At 51.7% G+C, this 22,434-nt stretch overlaps 2 protein-coding genes across 12 annotated transcripts; both read left to right on the top strand.

Annotated features, from left to right (window-relative positions):
* The first annotated feature begins 490 nt into the window (after positions 1 to 490).
* Positions 491 to 8,583, top strand: LOC119521769 (uncharacterized protein ZSWIM9-like). Of its 5 annotated transcripts, XM_037820414.1 has the most exons (5): positions 565 to 614; positions 3,829 to 3,913; positions 4,988 to 5,230; positions 6,834 to 6,898; positions 6,992 to 8,583. In XM_037820414.1, exons 3-5 carry the CDS (start codon positions 4,994 to 4,996, stop codon positions 8,358 to 8,360), a joined length of 1,671 nt encoding a protein of 556 aa, XP_037676342.1. In that variant the 5' UTR covers positions 565 to 614; positions 3,829 to 3,913; positions 4,988 to 4,993; the 3' UTR covers positions 8,361 to 8,583. The 5 variants fall into 5 exon arrangements, with proteins under 5 accessions (XP_037676340.1, XP_037676344.1, XP_037676343.1 ...); XM_037820412.1 differs by lacking the exon at positions 3,829 to 3,913 and having other exon boundaries at positions 491 to 614; XM_037820415.1 differs by lacking the exon at positions 3,829 to 3,913 and having other exon boundaries at positions 559 to 577.
* A 2,042-nt stretch (positions 8,584 to 10,625) lies between these two features.
* LOC119521773 (zinc finger protein 664-like) lies at positions 10,626 to 22,231 on the top strand. Of its 7 annotated transcripts, none has more exons than XM_037820424.1 (4): positions 10,626 to 12,002; positions 13,661 to 13,879; positions 16,634 to 17,116; positions 18,207 to 22,231. In XM_037820424.1, the coding sequence occupies exons 1-4, from the start codon at positions 11,982 to 11,984 to the stop codon at positions 18,906 to 18,908; spliced, it is 1,425 nt and encodes a 474-aa protein (XP_037676352.1). In that variant the 5' UTR covers positions 10,626 to 11,981; the 3' UTR covers positions 18,909 to 22,231. The 7 variants fall into 7 exon arrangements, with proteins under 7 accessions (XP_037676352.1, XP_037676353.1, XP_037676356.1 ...); XM_037820425.1 differs by lacking the exon at positions 10,626 to 12,002 and adding an exon at positions 12,029 to 12,138; XM_037820428.1 differs by lacking the exon at positions 10,626 to 12,002 and adding an exon at positions 12,385 to 12,598.
* Positions 22,232 to 22,434: the final 203 nt, after the last annotated feature.

The following is a 22,434-nucleotide window of genomic DNA, read 5'->3' as shown; positions in this document are numbered from 1 at the left end:
ATAGTCAAACTCCCCCACTAAAATACAAGCTCCTCGAAGGTAGGGGCCTTGTCTATTTTGTTTTCCACTGTATCCCCGATGCCTAGAACAGCGTCTGGTGGAAAGTAAGCACTCGGAAAAATCCAAGAGTTAAAATGGCAGACTGGCCAAAAGGGCTTCTGCTTCTTTTCGCGTCATCGTTACGATGGTGACAGTCGAGCCTGCCCTAAGACCCCCAGTTGCAGTTACTTTGTTCCTACCCCCATCCCGTTCATCCATTGGCCTCTTGTAACGCATCCGTCTCCGGCCGGAGCAGCCAAAAAACTACAACTCCCAGCAGGCTGAGCGCCGCCAGTGCCTCGAAGCCCGAAACCCCTTTGCTAAGCATGGGCGCCTGCGCAATAGGATGTACTGCCACCGCAGACTCTGAAGTTTCATCTGAGCATGTGCAGGCTGCAGGGCGTATCGTGGGTGGGGAGAGGAGGGGCGTGAGGACTGTTGGGGGGGGGAACCTTTGCGCGCTGAGCATTTTGGGACTTCCCTGTTTCTCCTTTTCCGGGTCGGAGGGGCCTGGGTCTAGTGGCCGCCATCTCGGGGTGTGAGTGGGGAGAGGGGATCCCGCTCTCGTTCCCATGGTAATGGGCCGGGCTTGGCGGGCGGGAGGCGCGGAGGGAAGCTCGAGGTTGGCGTTGCCATGATGCGGGGGTGAGATGAAGGGGGTTAGGGATGTCGTGGGAGGAATTAGAGTTAACAGCCGGGGAGCGGGGGTGTTAGTGGGGGAATGGAAGGTGTGCTGGAGAAATTGGTTTGAAATAGGGGAGTGGGGATAATATTAGGGGAATCGGGGGCGTTTGGAAGGAATGGGAGCGCTATGGTGCATCAGTAAGGGGATTGGGGGAGGTCACTGAGAACTGGGATGCTTTGGGGGAAGTGAGAATGCGGTAGGGAACATCGTGAAGTTAAACTTACTGATAATTCGGCAATTATCTGTAGAGCTTCTGCGCCGTGCCAGGCATTGCCAGGTCTTGGGAGTATAGGGGTGAGCGGGACAGACGCGACTATAGAGGGAATTGGGATTTTGGGAAGGAGTTAGGGTGGTAGAGAAAAAGGAGAGTTGGTGGCCCCCGTGGAGCGACTGGGGGCGAATGGGAAGAACTGGAGCTATGAAGAGAAGTTGGAAGGTTTATAAGGGAATTGGGGTATTGTATAAATTCAGTCACTATTTATAGAAGGTCAACTAAGTGCCAGCTTCTGGGAGTCACTGGAGATTTCGCATTCTGGGTAGGGTTACCCGATGTAGGGGGAAGAATGCCCAGTTAAATTTGAATTTCTGATAGATAATGCATAATTCTTTAAGTTACTATTTGTTGGCTATCTGAAATTCAGATATAACAGGGAGTTATTTGGCAGCCCTGATTATGGGAAATCGGGGGTGTTTGGAAATAGTGGATTATTATAGGGAATATGGGGCATTATGGGGTAATTGGGTTGCTGGAGGAGGAGCTGGAAATAGTTAAGAAGGTAGGGGCTTTGAGGCCGATACTAATGTTGGGTGGTGGTGGCTATGGGAAGTTCTTTATTTTTTAAAACCTTGTTATGGAAAAGTTCACCCATATTCTAGAATGGTTCAGATGACATGGGGAAACTACTTGCACCCCTCTCTGCTTTGCACAGGTGCCATGTTGAAACATCACCAACAACCCACTGAGGTAGCATTATTATCCCCCATTTTACAGATGAGGAAACTAAGGTCCAGAGAGCTAAGTAACTTAAACAAAATCACACAGCTTGGAAGTGGCCAAATCAGGATTTGGACCCAGACAGCTGGTCCCAGAGTCTGGGCTCTTTTCACCCGGTAACACTCTCTCTGTGACTTGCAGGGTAGGGAGTGGCGCGTGATGGGAGCAGCGAGTGTGCAGAAGGGCATTGAAAGAAAGTTAGACAATCGTGCTGGCTGAGCGTAGTGTGGTCATTTTAGAATGTTTACAAGGGTGCGTGGAGGTTTGTAGGGAGCACTGGGAATGTTTTGAGAGTGGAGGAGTTATAGGAAGAGTTTGCTGTTTGAGGTGTTATGGGGAGTTGTATCACCGTGCTGTCCATTAGAGGACTAGCTAGCCACGTGTGGGTAAACTAGTTTAAATTCATTAAAATTTTAAAAATTAAAAATGTCCTTCTTCCGATGCACCAGTCACAGTTGCAGTACTCAACAGCCCCATGTTGCCTGTAGTTACCGTATAAGATAGCCCAGCTCTAGAACATTCTATCATTACAGAACATTCTAGTGGATAGCACTCTTGCATAGGATGAATTGGGGTATGAGAGCGAACGTCAGGGGTTTCCTGATTCCTGACAGTCCCACCTTATCTCATCACTCGCCCTCTCTTTTCCTCTGCCTGACCTGCAGCGGCTTTCTCCCTGTTTCCCAAACACATCAACCTTGTTACATTTTTCACCTCAGTTTATTCCCTCCACCTGGAATGCCCATCCCAGCTCTTTACACTCCTCGGGCTTAAATTTCACCTCCTCAGAGAGGATTTCCCTAATCCTAATGAAAGTAGCCCCCCCACCCTTGCCACCGCCAGGAGCTATCACATCTCCCCTAAATTCTTTCTTTTGGAAAACTCATCTGTATCTAAAATGATTCATTTATTTGCTTATTATTCGCCGTTTTATTGTCGGCCTATGTCCTGTTTGCTGTGGGACCCTGGCACAGGATGCGCTTGGTACATCATGTGGATCAAATGAGCAGGGGCTGTTTCGAATTCAGGAGCAGCAACTTACAGGGGATGTTAGGGTATGAGAGAAACAGTCGTAGGGGAGTTGGGGGACATAGACAAATATTTATACCAGGATTTGGGTAATAAAGGAGGAATTGGCACACCAGGAGGTAAGTGATGCAGTAGGAAATGAACGAGGAGGTGATGGAGGAGGATTTGAGATGCCATATGGAATTAGGCATCATTGCAGAATTATATAACCTTCCCGTGCCTCAGTTTCCTCATCTGTACAACGGGGTGAAAAATAGTATCAGTTTTGCAAGCAAGTTGTATCAATTAAATCAGTTTACATTGGTAATAGTACCTGGAACATTGTAACTAGTGCATATGTGTTAGCTCATGCTATTTGTTCCGGTTTGCTAATGCTGCCGTTAAGCAAAATACCAGAAATGGATTAACTCCTGTCAGGGAGGTTTATTTGGTCACATAGGCATAGCCTGAAGGCCACAAAGTGTCCAGGGTAAGGCATTAACAATCAAGCACCTTCACTGAAGGATGGCCTTTGGCGTCCAGAAAACCTCTGCCAGCTTGAAGACATGTGGCTGTGTCTGCTTGCTCCCAGGTGGCATTTCAAAATGGTGTTCTCCAAAATGTTGCTCTTGGGGCATATTGTCCTGTCTTAGCAGCAGCTGTTCTTCAAAATGTCACTCTCAGTTGCTCTGCATCTGGGCCTGTGTGGCTCTTTTTAAAGTACTCCAGTGATCCAATAAAGACCCACCCTGAATGGGCGGGGTAACACCTCCACAGAAATTATCCAATCAAGCGTTTCGCTCACAGTTGATTGAGTCACATCTCCATGGAAACAATCAAAGTGTTCCAATCTAATCAACATGAATACGGCTGCCTCCACAAGATTGCATCAAAGATAATGGCGTTTTGGGGGCCATAATACATCCAAACCAGCACACTATTAAAATCAATTATTATTATTCTAATTGAATTAAGGTCTTTGAAGGAGTGAGGGGTGACAAAAGAGTAAGGGTATCGTCATTCAGATTAGGCGAAAGAAGCCATACAAGACACCTAATATTTAGTAGACAATTAATTCCCCCATTTTGGTCTTTCCTACCAGGTTTTGACTAGAGTAGCAGCTCTTCGCATATTTACTTTCCTAACCTGGCCCGTGCCGAGCCCAGAGTTGCACCTTTGTTTGCTAGGTATATTTGTACTCTTCATTTAGTCACCTTTTCACCAACTGTATTTATTAAGCATCTATTGTGTATTTGGTTTGGGGGTGCAAAATACAAATAAGACTGGCATGTCAGTTCGGGGAAAGCCTTTATAAACTATAACATTTGGACTTGGTCTTGGAAGGAATTCTCAAAAGCAGGTGTTTCTGCAAATTGACTCTGTAACAAATAGTAGAGGGGCCAATGGGGAGTCTGGGGGCTCAGGAAGGGCATTTTAGGACGGCTTCTCGGAAGTCCAAGGCCAGAAGGGGGTGAATCAGATGAGGTGTTAGGGGGGAGAAGGTGAGGAGCAGTCAGTCTCCAGGGTGAAGATTTTAATCTGAGCTGAGGACGTGGGGAGCCATGGGAGGGTTGGAGCAGGAGCAGGGCAGCGTCATTCTAGGTGTAGAAAGATCCCTGGGGAGTTCATACCCGAAAGCGCAGGTACTGAGGGCTTGGGGTCCAGGGAGGAGGCTGGGGCCATGGTGCTGGCAGGAGAGGATGAGGCCCGGGCTGAGCCATGTGGATGGCAAGGAGGGGACGGGCTTGGTAACTGGCTCCCCTTTCACTCTTTCAGCTGACATCTCCGGAGGCCTTATGGGAGCCAGGCGTCTTACTGAGCTATTTGAGGGTCTCCTAGTAGGATGGAGACGCTTGCAGATGTAGGCGTTTAAAGGGAAGGAGTAGTTATAAATGAGGGGAGAGGAACAGTCCTCAAAGGCTGGGCCCAGGAGCTTGGACTTTCTCCTGGGGAAAGTGGGAAGCCATGGAGGGTTGTAAGCAGTGGGAGGAACAGGACACATTTGGGAGGCAGGAAGCTCCTGGGGATCAATGAGGGGGCTTCTGCAACAGTCCAGAGACAGAAGGTAACGGCCAGGCCTCGGGCAGTGGCAGGGGGATGGATGAGAGAGAGTCTTGACAGCCAGGAGGGTCAGGGCTTGGTGATGGTGGGCACTGGGGGTTGAGAACAGGGTGCCTCTCTCTGCAGCCTGCCCTGGGCCCCTGCTTAGTGGGGAGGCCGGGAGGGCAGTCGGCAGCCCCTCTTCTCTTTCCCCTGCCCAGCCCGGCATGGCCATGGGGGAGCTGGGCCTGGGCCAGGAGTTCCGTTCGTGGCGCCAGTTCAGCAGCTTCTTTGACGACTGGTGCGAGCGGCACAAGGTCCTCTTCATCATCGCCAGCCTCAAGCCGCTGGTCTCCCCGTGCCAGGACCCACCGTCCTTCCTGCCCAACCTGGCCAAGACCCTGCGCTTCCGCTTCGTCCGCTTCATCTGCAAGCACAGCGGCACCTACGTGGGCCAGAGCAAGGTGCAGCGCAACAAGCAGTGAGTCGCCCCGCCGGGCCTCCCTCCCCCTGCTCCCATCAGACTTATTTACACGGCCTGTCATCACGGGTGTCGGCCTGTCATCACGGGTGTCGTTAAAACCCAGCCGGGCGGCCTGGGTTCAAATCCCCCAGGCTCTGCCTCTTGATAGCCAAGTAACCTTCAGCAAGTTACTTAACTCTCTTTGGTGCCTCAGTTTCCTTATCTGCAAAATGGGGGAGAAACATGATCACCTACCTCCTCAGCTTATTGCAAACACGAAACATGGTAACATAGGGAAACACTTAGCACCATGCCAAACAGTCCTTTTATAAGGCTTTCCATTTGTTTATTTCTTACTTTTTAATAACCGCGCATGCAGTGCTGGTTATTCTTCCCTATAGTGCTTCGATCGTTTAAGTGATTACTTTATTTGCTCCTCGAAACAACCCTGCGTGTTTTGCCCAGGAATTCCTGCCCCCTGGTTATGGAGACGGCCAAACACACAGCCCCTGACACTGGACAGTTGAGATGGACAGCAGTGTATTACATCAGCTCACAGTGGGGCAGAGGGCACCACACGCCGTGCAGGGCCACTCGGGGGGCAGAGCAAACAACCAGGGGCTGTGGGAGGCAGGCTTTGGAGCGATAAGAGGGAGGAAGCCTTGTCAATTTTGGGCTCTATGCTAGCTGCAGAGCCTAGAACAGTTCTGGGCACATAGGAGGTACTCAGTATTGAATGGGTGAGTGGATGGATGGATGGGTGGATGGGTAAGTGGATGGATGGATGGATGGATGGGTGGGTGGGTGGATGGGTGAGTGGATGGATAGATGGATGGATGGGTGAGTGAATAGATAGATGGATGGATGGGTGAGTGGATGGATGGATGGATGGATGGGTGGATGGATGGATGGATAGGTGAGTGGAAGGATGGATGGATGGATGGGTGAGTGGATGGATGGATGCATGGGCGAGTGGATGGATGGATGGATGGATGGATGGATGGGTGAGTGGATGGATGGGTGAGTGGATGGATGGATGGGCGAGTGGATGGATGGCTGGATGGGTGAGTGGATGGATGGATGGGCGAGTGGATGGATGGATGGATGGGTGAGTGGATGGATGGATGGATGGGTGAGTGGATAGATGGATGGATGGGTGAGTGGATGGATGGATGGGCGAGTGGATGGATGGATGGATGGATGAGTGGATGGATGGATGGATGGATGGGCAAGTGGATGGGTGGGTGGGTGGGTGGATGGATGATGGATGGATAGGTGGGTGTATGGATGGATGGGTGGATGGATGGGTGAGTGGATGGATGGATGGGTCTGTTGACTCTCTAAATGAATAACCGTGCCCCTCCCCCCCCTTGCCTCAGGGCCTTTGCACCAACAGTTCCTTCTGCTTTGAGCAGGCTACCCTCTCAGTCTCCACAGGGCTCATTCGTTACCTCACTCCCTTTAAGTCTGAGCTCTAAAGTCATGCCCTGACCCCTCTACCTAAGACAGCACCCCTTCCCAGCCACTCCCAGCGTTATATCTGGCCTTAGCTCTTATCACCTGTTTTACTGATTGATTTATTTACGGTCTGTCTCCCCAACTAGAACATACAGGGCTTCGCTTTGTATGTGGCTGAACCCCCAAGGCCTAGAACAGTTCCTGACACACAGTAGGTGCAAAATATATTTGTGGAATAAATGAATGAAGTTTCTGGCTGCCTGAATGCATGACCCTTCTCACTGTCCGTTCCTCCACCCCCCAGGAGAGAGAAGATTGACTGCCCAGCCAAGCTCACCCTCCGTCTGGGCCCCAGGAGGGACCGCCTGGTGGTGACCGAGGCCACCCTGGAGCACAACCACCAGCTGGCTCCCCTGGAGTTCACCCGCTGCTTCCGGCGCCGCCAGCTAGAGGCCTGCCTGGGGCTGCCCATCCGCATCACCAACAGCGTGTCCAAGCGCTTCCTGGCCCTTGATCTGGTATGGAACCTAGAGGAGTACAGCCGCGACAAGGACAAGGGCATGTGTGAGCTCCTAAGCCAGCTGGATGCCCTGTTCCGTGCTGACCCAGGGGCCAAGGTCAAACTGGTATTCCAGGAAGACGCGGCGGTCCTCAACTCCATCTTCCTGGCCACCTCCCACATGCAGGCGCTGGCCTGCGCCTGCCCCCACCTGCTTTTCTTGGACCAGGCTGCCTGCCTGCCGGGCAACTTTGAGCTCTATTCTGTGCTGTGCCAGGATGCCAACGGGCGGGGGCGTGAGGTGGCCTACTGCCTGAGCCAGGCTGGCACGCCCAACCTCCTGGTGTTCATCGTGGCCTCGCTGGTGCAGAGCGTGCCCGAGATCAAGGCCCGCGTGGAGTGCCTGACGGTAGGGGCGGCACTCCCAGGCCTGGACGCCCTCCAGGAGCTCCTGCCCCATGCCAGGGCACAGGTGTGCCGGACGCAGGTTCTGGAGGTCCTGGGCAGGCGGGCGCAAGAACTGGTGGGGCCAGGGCAGCGGCAGCTCGTCAACCTGCTGCACAACCTGGCTCACGCCGCCTCGTCCAAGGTGTACAACCAGTACCTGCGCACTCTGAAGGACACGGCCCCCCTTGAGTTTCTCCGTTACTTCCTAGAGGCCTGGCACCCCCACAGGGATGCCTGGGTAGCCTGCTGGGCCTACTGCCACAGCGGGGTGGAGGGCCAGGGCCCCTTCGTGGACCACTTCGGCAGCCACCGCCAGAAGCTCCTGCCTGTCTTGGCCACGGATCCCTCGTTGGCGGGCCTGGTGCGGGGCCTCCTGGAGCTTGAGAGCCTGGCAGCCGAGCTGAGGACACTGCCCGCCGAGGAGGTAGCCCAGAAGTACCAGCAGGCCTGGCCTGCAGAAGCAGCAGCCCTGGTGGCAGAGGAGCTGGCCCTGGCACGGCACGGGGCGGTGGGCGCCATCCGGCCAGCTGGGGATGGGGGGTTCATCCTTGAGGGGAGTGGTGGGGGACAGGGGGCCACCTTTGCCATAGGGCCTGACCTGGCCTCGTGCAGCTGCTCCATCTTCACTGCCAGCCACAGACCCTGCCGCCACCTCTTTGTGGCACGCCTCTGGGCTGGGAGGGCGCTCTTCGATGCCAGCCTGATGCCCCTGGGGGACGACGGGTAAGGTGGTCTGGTCTGCGGTCCTCGTTGACTGGCTGCTCTTAGCAAATGGGAAGGAAAATACTAAGAAGTTACTGTTCCACTTCCCGCCACCTCACTCCAAATTGAGGCTGACCCTGTCTTGGTGAGCCCTGGCCAAGTAGTGTCCAGGGAAAGCAGGGCAGGAAGAGGAGTCACATGTGCCTATTTCCTTGTAAGAATAAAAGGAGTTTGTGGGATATTTTAAATCCTGCTGCCTCGAGCTAATTACGTCTTCAGGACAAGGGAAAACAACGTGCTGGAGGGGAGTGAAATATGGGGCAGGGGGACACAGAACAGAAAGGTGGGGCCTGAATTAATTGCATAAAGAATGCAGTGTCAGTTCTCCAGGATCACAGTAAGTCACTTCCCCTTTCCATCTGGAAAATGAGGGGACTTGATTGAAAGAGTGATTTTAAACAAGGGTGGAGAGACTTGAGTACTGGGTAAGATTTCATATAGCAAGGGTTTTGAGGTTAGAATTGTCTGAAACTTCCTTGACAAGATATCTTCAAGTATCCAGTCAAGCTCTAAGGTTCTTTGGGATGGGGGAAAGGGGAGAAGCAATCGATGGGACAGGTTGTGAATAGAGCAAAGTGTAAGGGAGTAAAGAGAATATCAGGAATCCCAGGGTAGTAAGTGACAGAAACCCAATTCACACTAGCTCAAGAAGGAGGAACCAAGAGGGTAGGCTAGGTTAGGCTGCAGTAACAACCACAAAGTCTCAAACTTTTTCTCTAAAGGGCCAGGTGGGAAATATTTTGACTTTGCAGGAAATACGGTCTCCATGGCAACCGCTGAACTTTGCCTTTATGGAGGGAAAGCAGCCATAGCCAAGGGAACACCGAGGGGTGTGGCTGTATTACAACGATATTTCTAAGGCCTTTGCCATAGGTCGTGGCCTGCAGTTTGAAAATACACGGTTAGAAGCTGTTTCCCTGCCTTCTGGACTTTTTTTTATTTTTATTTTTTTCTGAGTGAACAGGGGCTCACATTTTTTCAACTCTTCTCCTCCTCTGTGGTGTTGTTGTTACCTTATTTGGAAATAAGTACCATCTTTGGCTTCGGTTTATACCTGGGGAGAAGCCCAAGACTCTGGAGCTGGGGGATTTTGGTGGATGCCCCTTTCACTGTTCAGCTTCTGGAGTACCCACCACCTGCCAAGCACTGCGCAAGGCACCAGGGAAGGTGACTGCATGGACCCTGCCCTCTCAGAGTTTACTTTCTAATGGGTCAAGTAATTAAAAACCATCATACACTAGGAAGAAAATAAAACCGGGCAATGTGTCAGTGACAGAGGGGACCCACTTTAGATAAGATGGTCAGAAAAGACCTCTTTGAGGAGGGGCCATTTGGGCTGAGATCTCTAGGCCTGGAATGAGCTAGCTATGGGAAGATCTGGGGAAGAGCTTTCCAAGCAGAGAAAACACTAAATTTGAAGCCCAGGTGGTAGATTAAAGAAGGCTGTAAATTCTTTTTTGCTCCTCCCATTGAGAGGAGGCGGTTTCCCCATGCCTTCAATCTGGCACTGTGTCTTCTTTGACTAAAGGCTGCAAAAGAAGTGCTGCTGTGTCATTTCTGAGGCAGAGCCCAGCGAGCCTATGCAGCGTCTGTCTTTGCTGCTTAGAACGCTCCTTATTGGAGCTCAGCTGCCCTGGAGAAAAGCCCAGGTGAAGGAGGACTGGGATCTCTCCCTGCCAGCCCCAGGGCGAGTGAGGACATTTGGGACCATCAAATTGTCCCAACATCCAGCCAGTACCTCCTGCATCAGAACTGCCCAGCCAATCCACAGAATCGTGAGAAATTAGAAACTGTTGTTTTAAGCCACTAAATTATGGGGTGGTTTGTTAAGCAGCAACAGATAACTGAAATAAGCTGGTATTCAGAAAGGGTTTGTTGAAGTCATAGAACTGACAGAAGGCCAGCTTGACTGGACTGGAATGAGAGCGGGAGAATGGTGCAACATAAAAACCATGCGGTGCTTCACCTGAGAGTTGGTGCTTTATTCCAAATGTATTGTGAAGCTGTTGGACGATTTTTTGCAAGAGCAACATGTTCTTAAGAACAGAATGGACTGTAAGGAGCAAGGATGGAAGCTTAGAGGCCAGAGAGGAGGCTGTGGCAGGCATCCCTAACCAGGATGCTGGCACCCTAAAGTCAGCTGGTGGTGTTAGCAGAGACAAAGAGAGGCACATGGATTCAAGAGATGCTCGGAGATAGACTGGAGCAGGACACTTGGAGGAGCGTGGGTCCAAGGCAGGAAGGTTGGCATTAAATACATAAATGAGTAAAATAGAGCAACTGGGCAAGGTAAATACAGATGACCTGGATTCTAATTCTAGCTCTGCTACTTACTAGCTGTTTGACCCTGGGCAAGGGATTGGCCCTCTCTGTGCCTCTGTTTCCCCATCTGTAAAGTGGGAATAACAATCATGTCCATCTCATAAGTTTGAGGATTAACTGAGGTAATCCATGGAATGCACTTAGAACACTGCCTGTCATCAAAATTATTTCAGAGCAGGGAGCAGGAGTTGGAGCACACCAGGTCTTGCTTTCTTGTCCCCTTCTGTTCCCCAACATTTCCTCACTGTGCCTGGGAAGAACCCTGAGGCTCTGAAAAAAAACGGTTTGAAATTCACTCTGCCAAAGCAGGTGCCAGATGAATTTCACATCTGCCAAACCTCAGATGATTCATCTGCAGACCTGTGTTCTTTGCGGCAACAATTGACAGGAGGTGGGTAGTAGCAACTCCTCTCCGTAGACATGCAGAACCTTGTCTACACAGATCTCCACATGCTCTTTTTGGCTTATTTGCATGCTGGCATTTAATTAACCCTGGACTACAATGTGCCATGTGGTTTACCTATATCATCACGATCCCCCCCAGAACCCCAAGATATGGGCATTATGCCCATTTTCCAGCTGGAGAAACTAAATCAGGTTTGGTGAGTTGCCCAAGGTCACATAGCGGAGAGGGGATTCATCCCCATGATCCCCCAGTTTCAATGGTTCTCATTTTAGCAGACAGAGCACCTAGCTGGAGTCACATAGACCTGGGTCCCATGACGGCTCTGTCACGTGCTCGTGGAGGCTCGCTCTCTGAGCCTCAGTTTCTTCACGTGGGTATGGGGATAATACGAACCTACCAGCGTTGTTTTGAGAATTGAAAATAATGTGCTTAAACTGTCTCATACATGCTAAGTATTTAAAAAAGTTGTCGTTATTATATATCAGCCCACCTTTGTCCCTTTTTCTGAGACTGAAGTTGTGGGTTGACGTCCGAAGGAAGTTGGTGACGCTGCATGGGAAGGGTCTCCAATGACTGTCTTTAGACCCAAACAAACTCATATCTCCTCAATGGACCAGACAGATGTTACGCATGCGCTGTCAGGCAGCCGGAAGCGCTTCTGCCCCGATGGATGGAGACTCCTGTGAACCGGAAGTATACCTGGACGGAAAGGTGCAGCGCTCGGCACTAAGTGGGGTGGGGGGAGCAATAAAGAGGAGGCGAAGTTTGGGAAGAGAACTGCAGAATCTGAAGGGCACCGGATAGCCTGACGACGGCGGCGGCGGTCCAGTCAGTCCCCAGTTGAACAGGACTCACTTCATGCCTCGCCCCCCTTCTTGGGTAATGGTCTCGCCCGATTCCCGTTTTCTTTTGCCACTCCAGGACATACCATGTTTTCCAGCAGAGGGATGGCGGGGGTGCGGAAGGGATCGGCGGGCGAGATCATTGTCGCGGAGGTCGGGGGACAATGCCGGGGGTAAGGTGATCACACAGTTGGAAGAACAGAGGGGCTTCGGGAGACCCTAGTTTGAAGGGTAGGGCGGTACCTGGAAGACCTTTGTTAGGAAAAGAAGGCGAGGCCTCCGGTGGGTGAGTTGGCTGCGTGGGCAGGTGGGAGTGGGCGAGTTCATTGTGTGTCCGAATGAGGGGGATGTCGTGGTTGGAAGAGGCCACTTGTTTAAGGGGGCATTGCTTGCAGGTGACCTGTGCGTGTGTGAAGGGGGAGGGTGCGAGTTGGATTGATGGGGGAGAGTCAAGAGTGAGTGTTTGAGGATGATGTGTTTAAATTATGCCTTGAAGCAGGCTTTAGATTCCGACAGAGGCTTTTTTTTACAGCAAATGTAAGGGGCAGGTGCAAATACCCCGGTGGAAGGATTAAGGACCTACTTGCAAAAGGAGGGGCTGCGCTTTGGAATGTAAAGGCCACAGGCAAATACGTGAGGAGTGAAGCTGGAGAGGATGGGGGCCGAGGCTGGGGTGGGGTGCAGATTTCCAACGGGCCTGGAAGCCCACTGAGGAGCTAGACTGTGCCCAAGGGGCTTCAAGAAGTCAGGGGTAGGGCTGTGAGCAGGGATGGGGCAGGGTCAGCTCTGGGTGTAGAAAGACCCTTCTGGGGTCACGTGGAGGATGGACTGAAGGGGTCGAGGCTGCAGAGGAGAAGGGGTCGAGGCTGCAGAGGAGACCGGGCCGACGTTCTAGACAGGAGAGGAGGAGACCTGAGCTGGAGCCAGGGCCATGGGGACAGAGAGGAGACAAGGCAGAGAAAAATGCAGGAGGGACAAGGGACAGGGTGTGAAGACTGATGGGCTTGGTGGTGGGTGGGGGTGAGAACAGCCCCTGGGGGTCTGGCCCAGTGACTGGGTGGGCAATGAGGCCATCCACAGATGGGAACCCGGGAGGACGAATGGGTTTGTGGGAAACTCTGAGGTCAGTGTAGAGGTGGTGAGTGTGAGGTGTCTGTGTGTGAGGGGTCTGCAGGTGGGCCGGGGTGCTCAGGAGAGAGGTCATGGTGCTGTCAGCTGTGCTTGGTCATTGGTGCTGTGAGGGTGCATGAGACAGGGAAGTCAAGGGAGGTGGGAACAGGCCCAGAGGACTTGGCCCCAAGGGTCTTGAACACCAGATTGAGGAGCTCTGGGATAGCTGGGGAGGAACAGGGTCAGCTCTGGGTGATAGAAAGACCCCTTTGGGGCCATGTGAAGGTGGAATGGAGGTGAGCAAGCTGTGGGGGGCAGTGGGGAGGTTTGGTGCTGACAAGCATGAGTAGAGGTCAGGGTGTGGGGATGGAGAGAACAGTGTATAGTTGGTGATTGAGGCCCTGGCAATATCCCACATCCCTTGAGGAGGGTCCTGGAGAGAAACAGTCTCCCAGGGTTCTGGCCTTGGTGACCAATCAGACAGTAAGACCCGGGAGGTGACCCCTGCCCCTTCCCACTCCCACATGAAGCATGGAGACATCCCTCCCAGCCACCTGCCTGAGACTCACCTTCTCTCTCCCTCAGTCCCCTTTGCCCCTTCCTCACAGTCCAGAGCTGACCAACGACAGCCCCGCCTCATCCCCACCTCCACGTTCTGGGCCCAAAGGCCACATCAGGGACAGTCCCCACTCCATGAAGGCAGGAGATGGAGAAGTGGGTCTTGGAGACCCTCCAGACTGTCGGGGCTTGGATCCATCTCAACTGAGGACAGTCCCTGAGGAACCTAAGGTCCCAGTGGAAGAGGTGAGTTTCTCCCCTCCCCGAGACGTTGGCTCTGAACAGAAATAAAGCCTCAGGGAGTCGTGGGTGTGAGTCCTGGCTCTGTGCCTTGCACTGTGCCCACTCTGCCTGAGCCTCGGGTTGTTGTAGGGATTCCAAGAGATGGTGTCAGGTGCAAAACAGTTGCAAACAAATGTGTACATTGTTTTTGGATCTAGGACAAGAGTCAGTGGTAGATGCACGATCATGCTGGATCTCAAACTTGATAGGCATTTGGGAAAATGTCTCTTTTCTCACTTCCTCCTCTTCTTGCTTCTTGTTTAAATGTCACCTTCTTAGTGAGCTTTCCCAAGTCATACCCTTTAAAAAGACCCTCACCCTACCCCTGGCATTTCCTATCCCTTCCCCCTGCTACATTTCTCATTTCTTTTAAAAAACATGAGGTTACTGTTTTCAAGCTAGTGTTAATGAAAAAGTTGCATACTAGCTCACAGTAATGAGTACTCCTCTATGGAAGCTGGTTTTCAGGAAAACTTTGGTATGCAAACTCATTTTCAAGAAAACCATTGTATGTCAGTTCATTTTAAATTATTGTGTTCAAGCCAGTTTTCATGAAAACTGTTGCATTCAAGCTTCACATTGTATTTATTTCTTTATTATCTGCCTGCTTACACTAGAGGGCAGAGAGTCTGCTTCTTTTGATCACTGCTCTATCACCAGAATCTAGAGCAGTGGGTTAGCACCTGGCAGGGAGTTGGGCTGTTGAATGGTGAGGAGTGTCCCCTCTCCCGGAGCTCTGTATTCTGAAATCTGTTCGGCAGGGTGCTCGTGTATAAGTATTTTTCAGCAACCTCTCCTGGCATTTCTGATGACCACGCTTTGGTCCAGTCCAAATTCTTCATTTCTCAGATGAGGAAACTGAGGTTCAGAGAGACCTCTCACCTTCCCTGAAGTCACACAGCATGTGGACAGCAATAGAGACAGCTGGCTTGAGTCCCAACCAGGAGGGACCAGTTATTGCTGTGTGATATTGGAATCTCTCCTGTCCCACTCTGGGCCTTTGGGTCCCCAATCTATCAAATGAGGGTTCACTGTTATGGAGAGGCAGGGTAGTGCTGTTCAAATCCCAGTCTGCCTCTTACTGGCTGTGTGATCTTATTCAGATTTCTTAACCTCTTGTGCCTCAGTTCTCTCCTCTGTCCAAAAGGGATAATAAAATATCCATCTCATAGAGTGAGTTTTCAATGAGTTAACCCCACATAAAGTGCTCAGAACAGTGCCTGGCATCCTCTAAATTGTCCAGTAAATATTAGCTGATCACATTATCTCTAATACCTTAGCTAAGGGGTCTGTGAACATACTGAGGAGGCTGGAGAGCGTGGCATCAGTGAGGGTGGCTTTAGAGCCTGACTTTCCGGATTCAAATCCTGGCTCTTCCATTTCCAACCTCTGTGACCTTGGACAAGCGACTTAGCCTCTCTGAGCCTCAGTTTCCCTAGCGATGAGTAGGTTATGGTGAGCACTCAGTATAGTGCCTAGTATACAGAAAGTGCTAAATAAATGACAAATAAAATGTTTTTCTTGTTTTTTAAAAAACTTTTCCCTCTAGTAACAGACAACTCAAAATTTCCCATTTTAACCACTTTCAGTGGCATTAATTGCATACACAATATTGTGCTACCATCACCACCATCCATTACCAAAACATTTTCATCACCTCAAACGGAAACTCTGCACCCATTAAGCAATGACTCCTCATTCCCCACACTGGCCAGCCCCCAGTAACCTGTAATCTATTTGTCTCTATGAATTTGCTTATTTGAGGTATTTCATATAAGCGAGATCACCAAGTAAACTTTTTAGTAGCAGTGGCCCCTGTATGTTTAGAGTCTCAGCAGCAAATGGCATGCATTAGCTTCCTGCTGCTGCTGTAACAAATAATCACCAACTTGGTGGCTTAAAACAACACACATTTGTTTCCAACAGCCTGAAGGTCAGAACTGGAAAATCAGTTTCACTGCCCCGAAATCAAGGCGTTGTCAGGGCCATGCTGCCTCCAGAGGCTCTAGGGAAGAAACATTTATTTGCCTTTTCCAGCTTCTAGAGCTGCATTCCTTTCATTCCTTGGCTCACGGCCCCTTCCTCCATCTCCAAAGCAAGCTGCATAGCGTCTTGCCTGGCATCACGTTGCCCTCTGTGTGAAATCTCCTTCTGCTTCCTTGGTATTAAGATACTTGTGATTACATTTAGGGCAATTCACATATTCCAGGATATCTCCCCATCCCCAGATCCTTAATGTAATCACATCTGCAAAGACCCTGTTATCATGTAAGGTTAACATTCATAAATTCCAGGGATTAGCACCTGAGTATCTTTGCTGGTCACTAGAAAGCTTAACTCAAACCTGCTTAAACACACCAAAAGGTTAATTTATTGCCTCCCCTAACCAAGACGCCAGCCATTTGGGGGACAGACTATGGTAAACCAGTGTGGAAACAGCTTCAATGTCCGGGCAAGAGATGATTTTTGCTCAGACGAGGGTGGTGACTGTGGAGATTGGTAAATGGACTGATTCTGGGTGTATTTTCAAGATAGACCTGGCAGGTTTGCCCAGGGGTTGGATGAGGGTGTGTGAGAGAGGTGTCAGGTTTTTGCCTGTGCACTTGGAAGGAAGGAAAACACTGCCTTTTGCTGAAATGAAAAATCAGTAGGAGAGGCGATGGTGGAGGATCCGGATTTCGGTATCACCCCGTTGCATTCGCATCACCATTCCGCCAGGGGGGGTACCGTTATCTCCCCATTTTACAGATGAAGCGGCTGAGGCCCCACACCTGGCACGTCGGGGATGTCCAGGGACTGAGCCCGTCTCCCCCGATCCCCCAGGCGCCTGGAGGAGCCGAGGCTGAGGCTCCGGCCCTGGTGCAGCTCATCGATGAGCACGGGGCCTACTCAACGGCGCGCCTGGTCTCCGACGCGGCGGCGGCGGAGGGCTCGCCCCAGGACGGCCCCGAGCCCCGCGCGGGACTGGTGGGGCCCAGGCCGTTCGGCTGCGCGGCCTGCGGCAAGGTCTTCAAGCGCGCGTGGGAGCTGCTGAGCCACCAGGTGGTGCACACGGCGGCGCGGCCCTTCCGCTGCGGCCTGTGCGCGGCCGCCTTCAAACGCCACTCGGACTGCAAGAGCCACCGGCTGGTGCACAGCGACGAGCGGCCGCACCGCTGCGACGCCTGCGGCAAGCGCTTCAAACGCGCCAGCAACTTGCAGGTGCGGAGCAGGGCGGGAGAGGCCTGGGGCAGGCGGGGCCTGCAGGGAGGAGGCGGGCAAGTGGACCGGAAGTGGGCGGGGCCTGGGCGGGGGAGGGGCTTGTGCCGGATTGAGGGGCGGGGCCTGTGGAGAAGGGGACCGGCAAAGTGGTGTTCCGGAAGTGGGGGCGGGGCCTGCGGGGCGAGGGTTAGAGCAGGGCGGTTTCCTGCAGGTGGAGGTAGACGGGGTTGCAACGATGGCTGTAGACCTCTGCTAGGAGGCGGAAGCAGCAGGGAGAGGTGAAGGGAGAGGTCTGGAGAAAGGCCTGCGATTGAGGGAAGGGGCAATGTGGATGGTCATGCGATGATAGGATATGGGGATGCGTTTGCGAGGCGGGTGAGAAGGTAAGATTTGGAGGGAGAGGGCACTGGCAAGGGGAGCAGTGGGGCCGGGGTTGGGGGAGGACTGAGGTGTGCTGAGGCGGATGGGGGAAAAGGAAACGTTCTGGGATCGGCCCGGAGGCGGCTCTGTTCCTGGGGCCCTCTCTTGGATCGCTCCAGTTACTGGGCGCTGCTCGGACCCTGTCTTGGCCGCACCCCTCCCGATGGGGCCAGGGGGACATGACTCCTGAACGAGGGACCCTGGAGTTTCCTACTCAAGGAGCCCCAAGCTGCGTCCAGGGCCTGAGTAGGCCTCTCTCCCATATCCACCACCCCAGGGTGTGCGCTAGGCAGAAGGGGTGACAGGGCAGCTCGGATTTGGGGCTGGGCTGCCCGTATGTGTGTGCCTCTCCCTCGAGAGGAAAAGAAGGGGACAGGAATCCGGGCCACCAAGTTGTAGTGTGGAACTCTGAGGATTCCAATAATTTTAAATTTGAACCTGGCCTTCCAAGTCATTGTCAAGGTCTTTTGTCAAGGTAGAAGGATAGAACATATTTGAATAGTTTGTTGGCTTGATTTATTATTTTTAAAATGTTTAAATACCTGGTATGTGGGCCTCTATTTGGTCTCTTGCCCTGGAACCTGCAAGGGGCAGGTGAGGCTACCTGGAGGGGTGTGTCCTACAGGGGTGAGCCGCTGCCCCTCACACTCTGTCCTGTGTCTGCCCCCAGGAGCACCGTCGCATCCACACGGGCGAGCGCCCCTTCCCCTGTCCGTCCTGCCCGAAGCGCTTCAAGACGCCTTACGAACTGCACCGCCACGAGCCGCTGCACGCCTCTTCGCGGCCCTTCGCCTGCCCGGACTGCGGCAAGGCCTTCGCCGCCGGGCCCGCCTTGCTGCTGCACCGTCGGCAGCACTGCGAGGACAAACCCCACGCCTGCGGGGAGTGCGGCAAACGCTTCACGTACGGGCACAGCCTGCGAGTACACGAGCGCGTGCACACCGGCGACCGGCCCTTCGTCTGCCCGCTGTGCGCCAAGGCCTTCAAGCAGTCCAACGCGCTGGCCTCCCACCACCGTGTGCATTCGGGCGAGCGGCCCTACCGGTGCGCCACCTGCGGCAAGGCTTTCAAGCAGTCGTCCTACCTGGCCATCCACCAGCGCGCGCACACGGGAGAGCGGCCCTACCCCTGCGAGGCTTGTGGCAAGGCCTTCTCCAGGCCCTCGCTGCTGCTGCAGCACCGCCGCGTGCACAGCCCTCTGCGCCCTTACGCCTGCCGCTTCTGCCCCAAGCTCTTCAAGGACCTGGCCTACCGTGCAGTCCATGAGAAAGTGCACACAGGAGACACGCCCTACAAGTGCAGCGTCTGCAGCAAAGGCTTTGCACATCCCAGCAACCTGCTGCAGCATCAGAGGGTGCATCGGGATGGATGAGGGTGGGGGCATCAGGAAGTGGGGGGCGGAGGAGGGTTCAGTGTCCTTGGAGCTGGAATGGGAACTTTGGGAGGGAGCTCTAGGGCAGCACAGTTGGTTGGAACTATCTGCAGTGACATAGCTCTGTCTGTTCTGGGGCTGCACTAGCCCCTAGCCACATGTGGCTGTTGGGCATTTGAAATATGGCTGGTGCAACTACAGACATGATTTTTTGTGTGTTTAATTTTTAATTTTCAAATAGTTCAGGACTGCCAAGATGTTGCAAAAATAGCAGAGACTTCCCATGTGCCCCTCACCAAGCTTTCCCCAATGATAGTATCTTAGATAACGATAGTCCAGTGTCAAAACTGGGAAAACGATGTTGGTACAGTACTGTTCACTCAGGTAGAGATCTTATTCGAATTTCACCAAAAATTAAATGAATTTTAAAATTTATTTAATTTTAATTAACTTAAATTTAAATAGCCACACGTGGCTAGCTGCTGCCAGATTGGGCAGCAGAGGTGTAGGACACAAAGACACCAGCAGCAAGGCATCTCCAGCAGCAGTTAGTGACATTTGAAGAATTACACGTGCACATGTGAACCATGAACTATTCTTGAGTAGGACTTTCAAAGGGCTTCTAACAAGACTGTTGGTGCTGAGGTCATCCTTAGGGCCAGAACTTCCCATTGGAAGTTTTAATGGCATCTGGGTAACCACAAATACAAGTGGGAGCTGTAGGAACCTGTCTCAAATATTAGCCCTCTTGGATATGGCCTTGCACACAGACCACTGGTGGTGTGGGCTCCCTGGTGGTGGTTGCCACGGTGTTTGTTTGCCGTGGGGGCTATGAGAGATACCACACACAGCTTGGCTTTTACAACAGGGATATTGTCTCACAGTTTTGGAGGCTAAAAGGCCAAAATCAAAGACTCAACAGACCATGCTTTCTCCTGGAGTCTAATGTTCAGGTGCCGGCTTGCCGCAACCCTTGATTTGTAGCTCTGCCTCTGTCACGTGGCTGGCTGCCTCTCCTTGTATCTTCTCACATTTCTGCTGAGTTCTGGCTTCTACTGGCATGTTCCTTTGTTTATGGGAGCACAGCTATATGGATCAGGGCTCACCCCAATTCAATTTGGCCTCATCCGAATAGGGTCTTTGAAGATCCTGTTCACAAATGTGTCCACATCTTAATTAATAATGTCTTCAAAGGTCCTCTTTACAAATGGGTTTGCACTCACACCCTGACACACCTTAACATATTCAAACACACTGTTTACAAATGGGTTCACACCCATGGGATGGTGGTTAGAATTTGAACATGTCTTTTTTGGGGGTGCAGGCTAGACATGATTTAATCCCCAACAGTCACATTTTAAGACTTTTCACATCAGCTGGGTGGCCACCTCTTCCATGAGTACACTCTGGGATGCAACACTACAGACATGGTACAGCGAAACTGATGGTGCAGGCATCTCCAGGTGGCGGTTTGTGGCGTTTTAAGAACAGTCATTCTGCTATGGATGTTGATGTGGCCTGCATTGGTTTCTTCTAGGGCCTCCTCTTTCAGATCAATGTGTGATGGTTTCCAGGCCATCCACAGTGTTCCCTTCCACCCCAGAGACAGCTCCATGGACCTGACTTTCAATGGAGACCCTCCTGTTCCTTGCCTTACAGAGGACTGGAAGTGTGATGGGGTGGCTTATGGGATGGTGGCCAAAGTGGTGTCCAAATCATCTGAGTTGCCCCATCCATCCCAGCCCTGAGATCAGCTCCACAGTTGGTATTTTTTTAAGCCAATAATACCCATCCTAGTTACTATTTTGCTGAAGCTGCAGACCTCCCCTTGGTGGTTTATGGGATTTTCCAGAACATCAGTATTGCCTCCCATCTGTCCACACCCCCGTCAGTGAGAACAGACATGCAACACCTAGACTGACTGTCTGACACCGTAAATGATATCCTCTCCTTGGGTCATCCTTATCCTTGACTCATCCTTATCCTTGACTCAGTTTGGACTCAATAAGGACAAGCAGTAGCTCTGGCAGCCCACTCACAAATATCTCCAACAGGCATGGGTGGTCCCCTTTGGACTGGTAAAGCTCATGGACTCAAGCCGTGTCATCTAGCTTCAACTCCTAGCTCTGCCACTTGTGACGTTGGCCAAATTACTTAACCATTCTGTGCCTCATTTTTTTCCTTCTATAAAAGAGAATTATAATGGTACCTCCCTCAAAGGGTTGTGCTGATGAATAAATTAGTTAATATATGAGAAACACTTAGAACGGTGCCTGGAACTGTGTCCGATTTACCTGTTCAACAGCAGCAGCAGCACTGTCTGCTGGCCCCTAGCTGGTGGTATCACACCATGTTCCTTTTACGCCCTGACTCTTTGTCCCATACCTATACCAATCTACTGAAAGACTAGCCCTGAAATCCTGTCTACTTTCTGTGGCCCCTATTCTCTATCTCTTAAGTGTTAGGGGCTGGGGGAGATGGTACTGGGCTTCTGTCCACCCGCAGCCCACCACCGTGACTTTGCTCTCCAAGGCTGTTTCCCTTGTGTATTGGTTAGGAAATCCCAAAAGACACCATCCAAGCTGCTTCTATCTTGTTCTGCCATCCCTGAGGGAATTTTTCTCATTTATATTTATGAAGATGGTCGCCATGGTATCTGCCCAATCTATATTTCATGTAGCAAGAAGGGAGAAGAGGGCAATTGAAGGGATCTCACCTGCTCTTTAGAGATACAACCTGGAAGTTGCACACATCACTGCTGCTCACATCCTATTGGCCAGAACTTAGTCACATGATCTCAGTGGGATGAAAGAGAGTCTGGGATGTAGAGTCTTTTCTGAGCAGGGCCATGTATCCAGGTAACACAGAAGGGGTTCATGTGCCCTGTTCAGGTAGCACAAGGGCAGGTCATTGAGTTCAGTTTTCAAGAGGTTCAACTGATCTTTGTCTGCAACCCTAAATTCCTGCTCCCCCATTAGGAAGTGAAAAGGGAAAGCTCATCTTCACGAATGTCTCTCCAGTCCACTCTCTGATTGGGAGGTACAGGGTCTGCTGAACTTGTGCTTTGTAACAGACCATGCACCCAATTGCTGGTGATTCTCTGATATTGAACTGTGAGGATAATGTTGTTTCTTGTTCTCTTCTCTGGGTCTTGATATCCAGTTCTGGGAAAATGGCACCTAACAGCACCTTGCTACATTCCGTTTTGCAGATGAATAACTTTCAGTTTCCTGGCTGCTAAAACAAATACCATGCAATGGTTTGGCTTAAACAATGGGGATTTATTTGCTCATGGTTTTGAGGCTAGAAGTCCAAAATCAAATTGACATCAAGATAATGCTTTCTCCCAGAAGACTGGCATTCTGGTGTTGACTGCCAGTGATCCTCGGTCCTGGGCTTTTCTGTCACACAGCAATGCACATGGCAGTCCCTCCTGGTTTCTCGGTTCCATTGACTTCCAGCTTCTTTCTGTGACTTTCTGTGTGTCTGTATTTTATTCTGCTTATAAAGGATTCCAGTCATGGGA

Source organism: Choloepus didactylus, chromosome 27, assembly GCF_015220235.1.
Source record: "Choloepus didactylus isolate mChoDid1 chromosome 27, mChoDid1.pri, whole genome shotgun sequence".
In the NCBI taxonomy this organism is placed as follows: Eukaryota; Metazoa; Chordata; class Mammalia; order Pilosa; family Megalonychidae; genus Choloepus; species Choloepus didactylus.
The sequence above is the reverse complement of the archived record's forward strand: the minus strand, read 5'-3'. Positions and strand labels throughout refer to the sequence as shown.

What these genes read in the sequence shown, in the direction of transcription:
- LOC119521769 (XM_037820412.1), top strand. An exon ending in CCTACGTGGGCCAGAGCAAG is followed by an intron (nt 5,231 to 6,833) that starts GTGCAGCGCAAC and finishes CTCCCCAACTAG; the next exon opens with AACATACAGGGCTTCGCTTT. An exon ending in AGAACAGTTCCTGACACACA is followed by an intron (nt 6,899 to 6,991) that starts GTAGGTGCAAAA and finishes TCCACCCCCCAG; the next exon opens with GAGAGAGAAGATTGACTGCC.
- LOC119521773 (XM_037820422.1), top strand. Translation starts at nt 13,607, where the DNA reads ATGGAGACATCCCTCCCAGCCACCTGCCTGAGACTCACCTTCTCTCTC. An exon ending in CTAAGGTCCCAGTGGAAGAG is followed by an intron (nt 13,880 to 16,633) that starts GTGAGTTTCTCC and finishes CCATTCCGCCAG; the next exon opens with GGGGGGTACCGTTATCTCCC. An exon ending in AACGCGCCAGCAACTTGCAG is followed by an intron (nt 17,117 to 18,206) that starts GTGCGGAGCAGG and finishes GTCTGCCCCCAG; the next exon opens with GAGCACCGTCGCATCCACAC.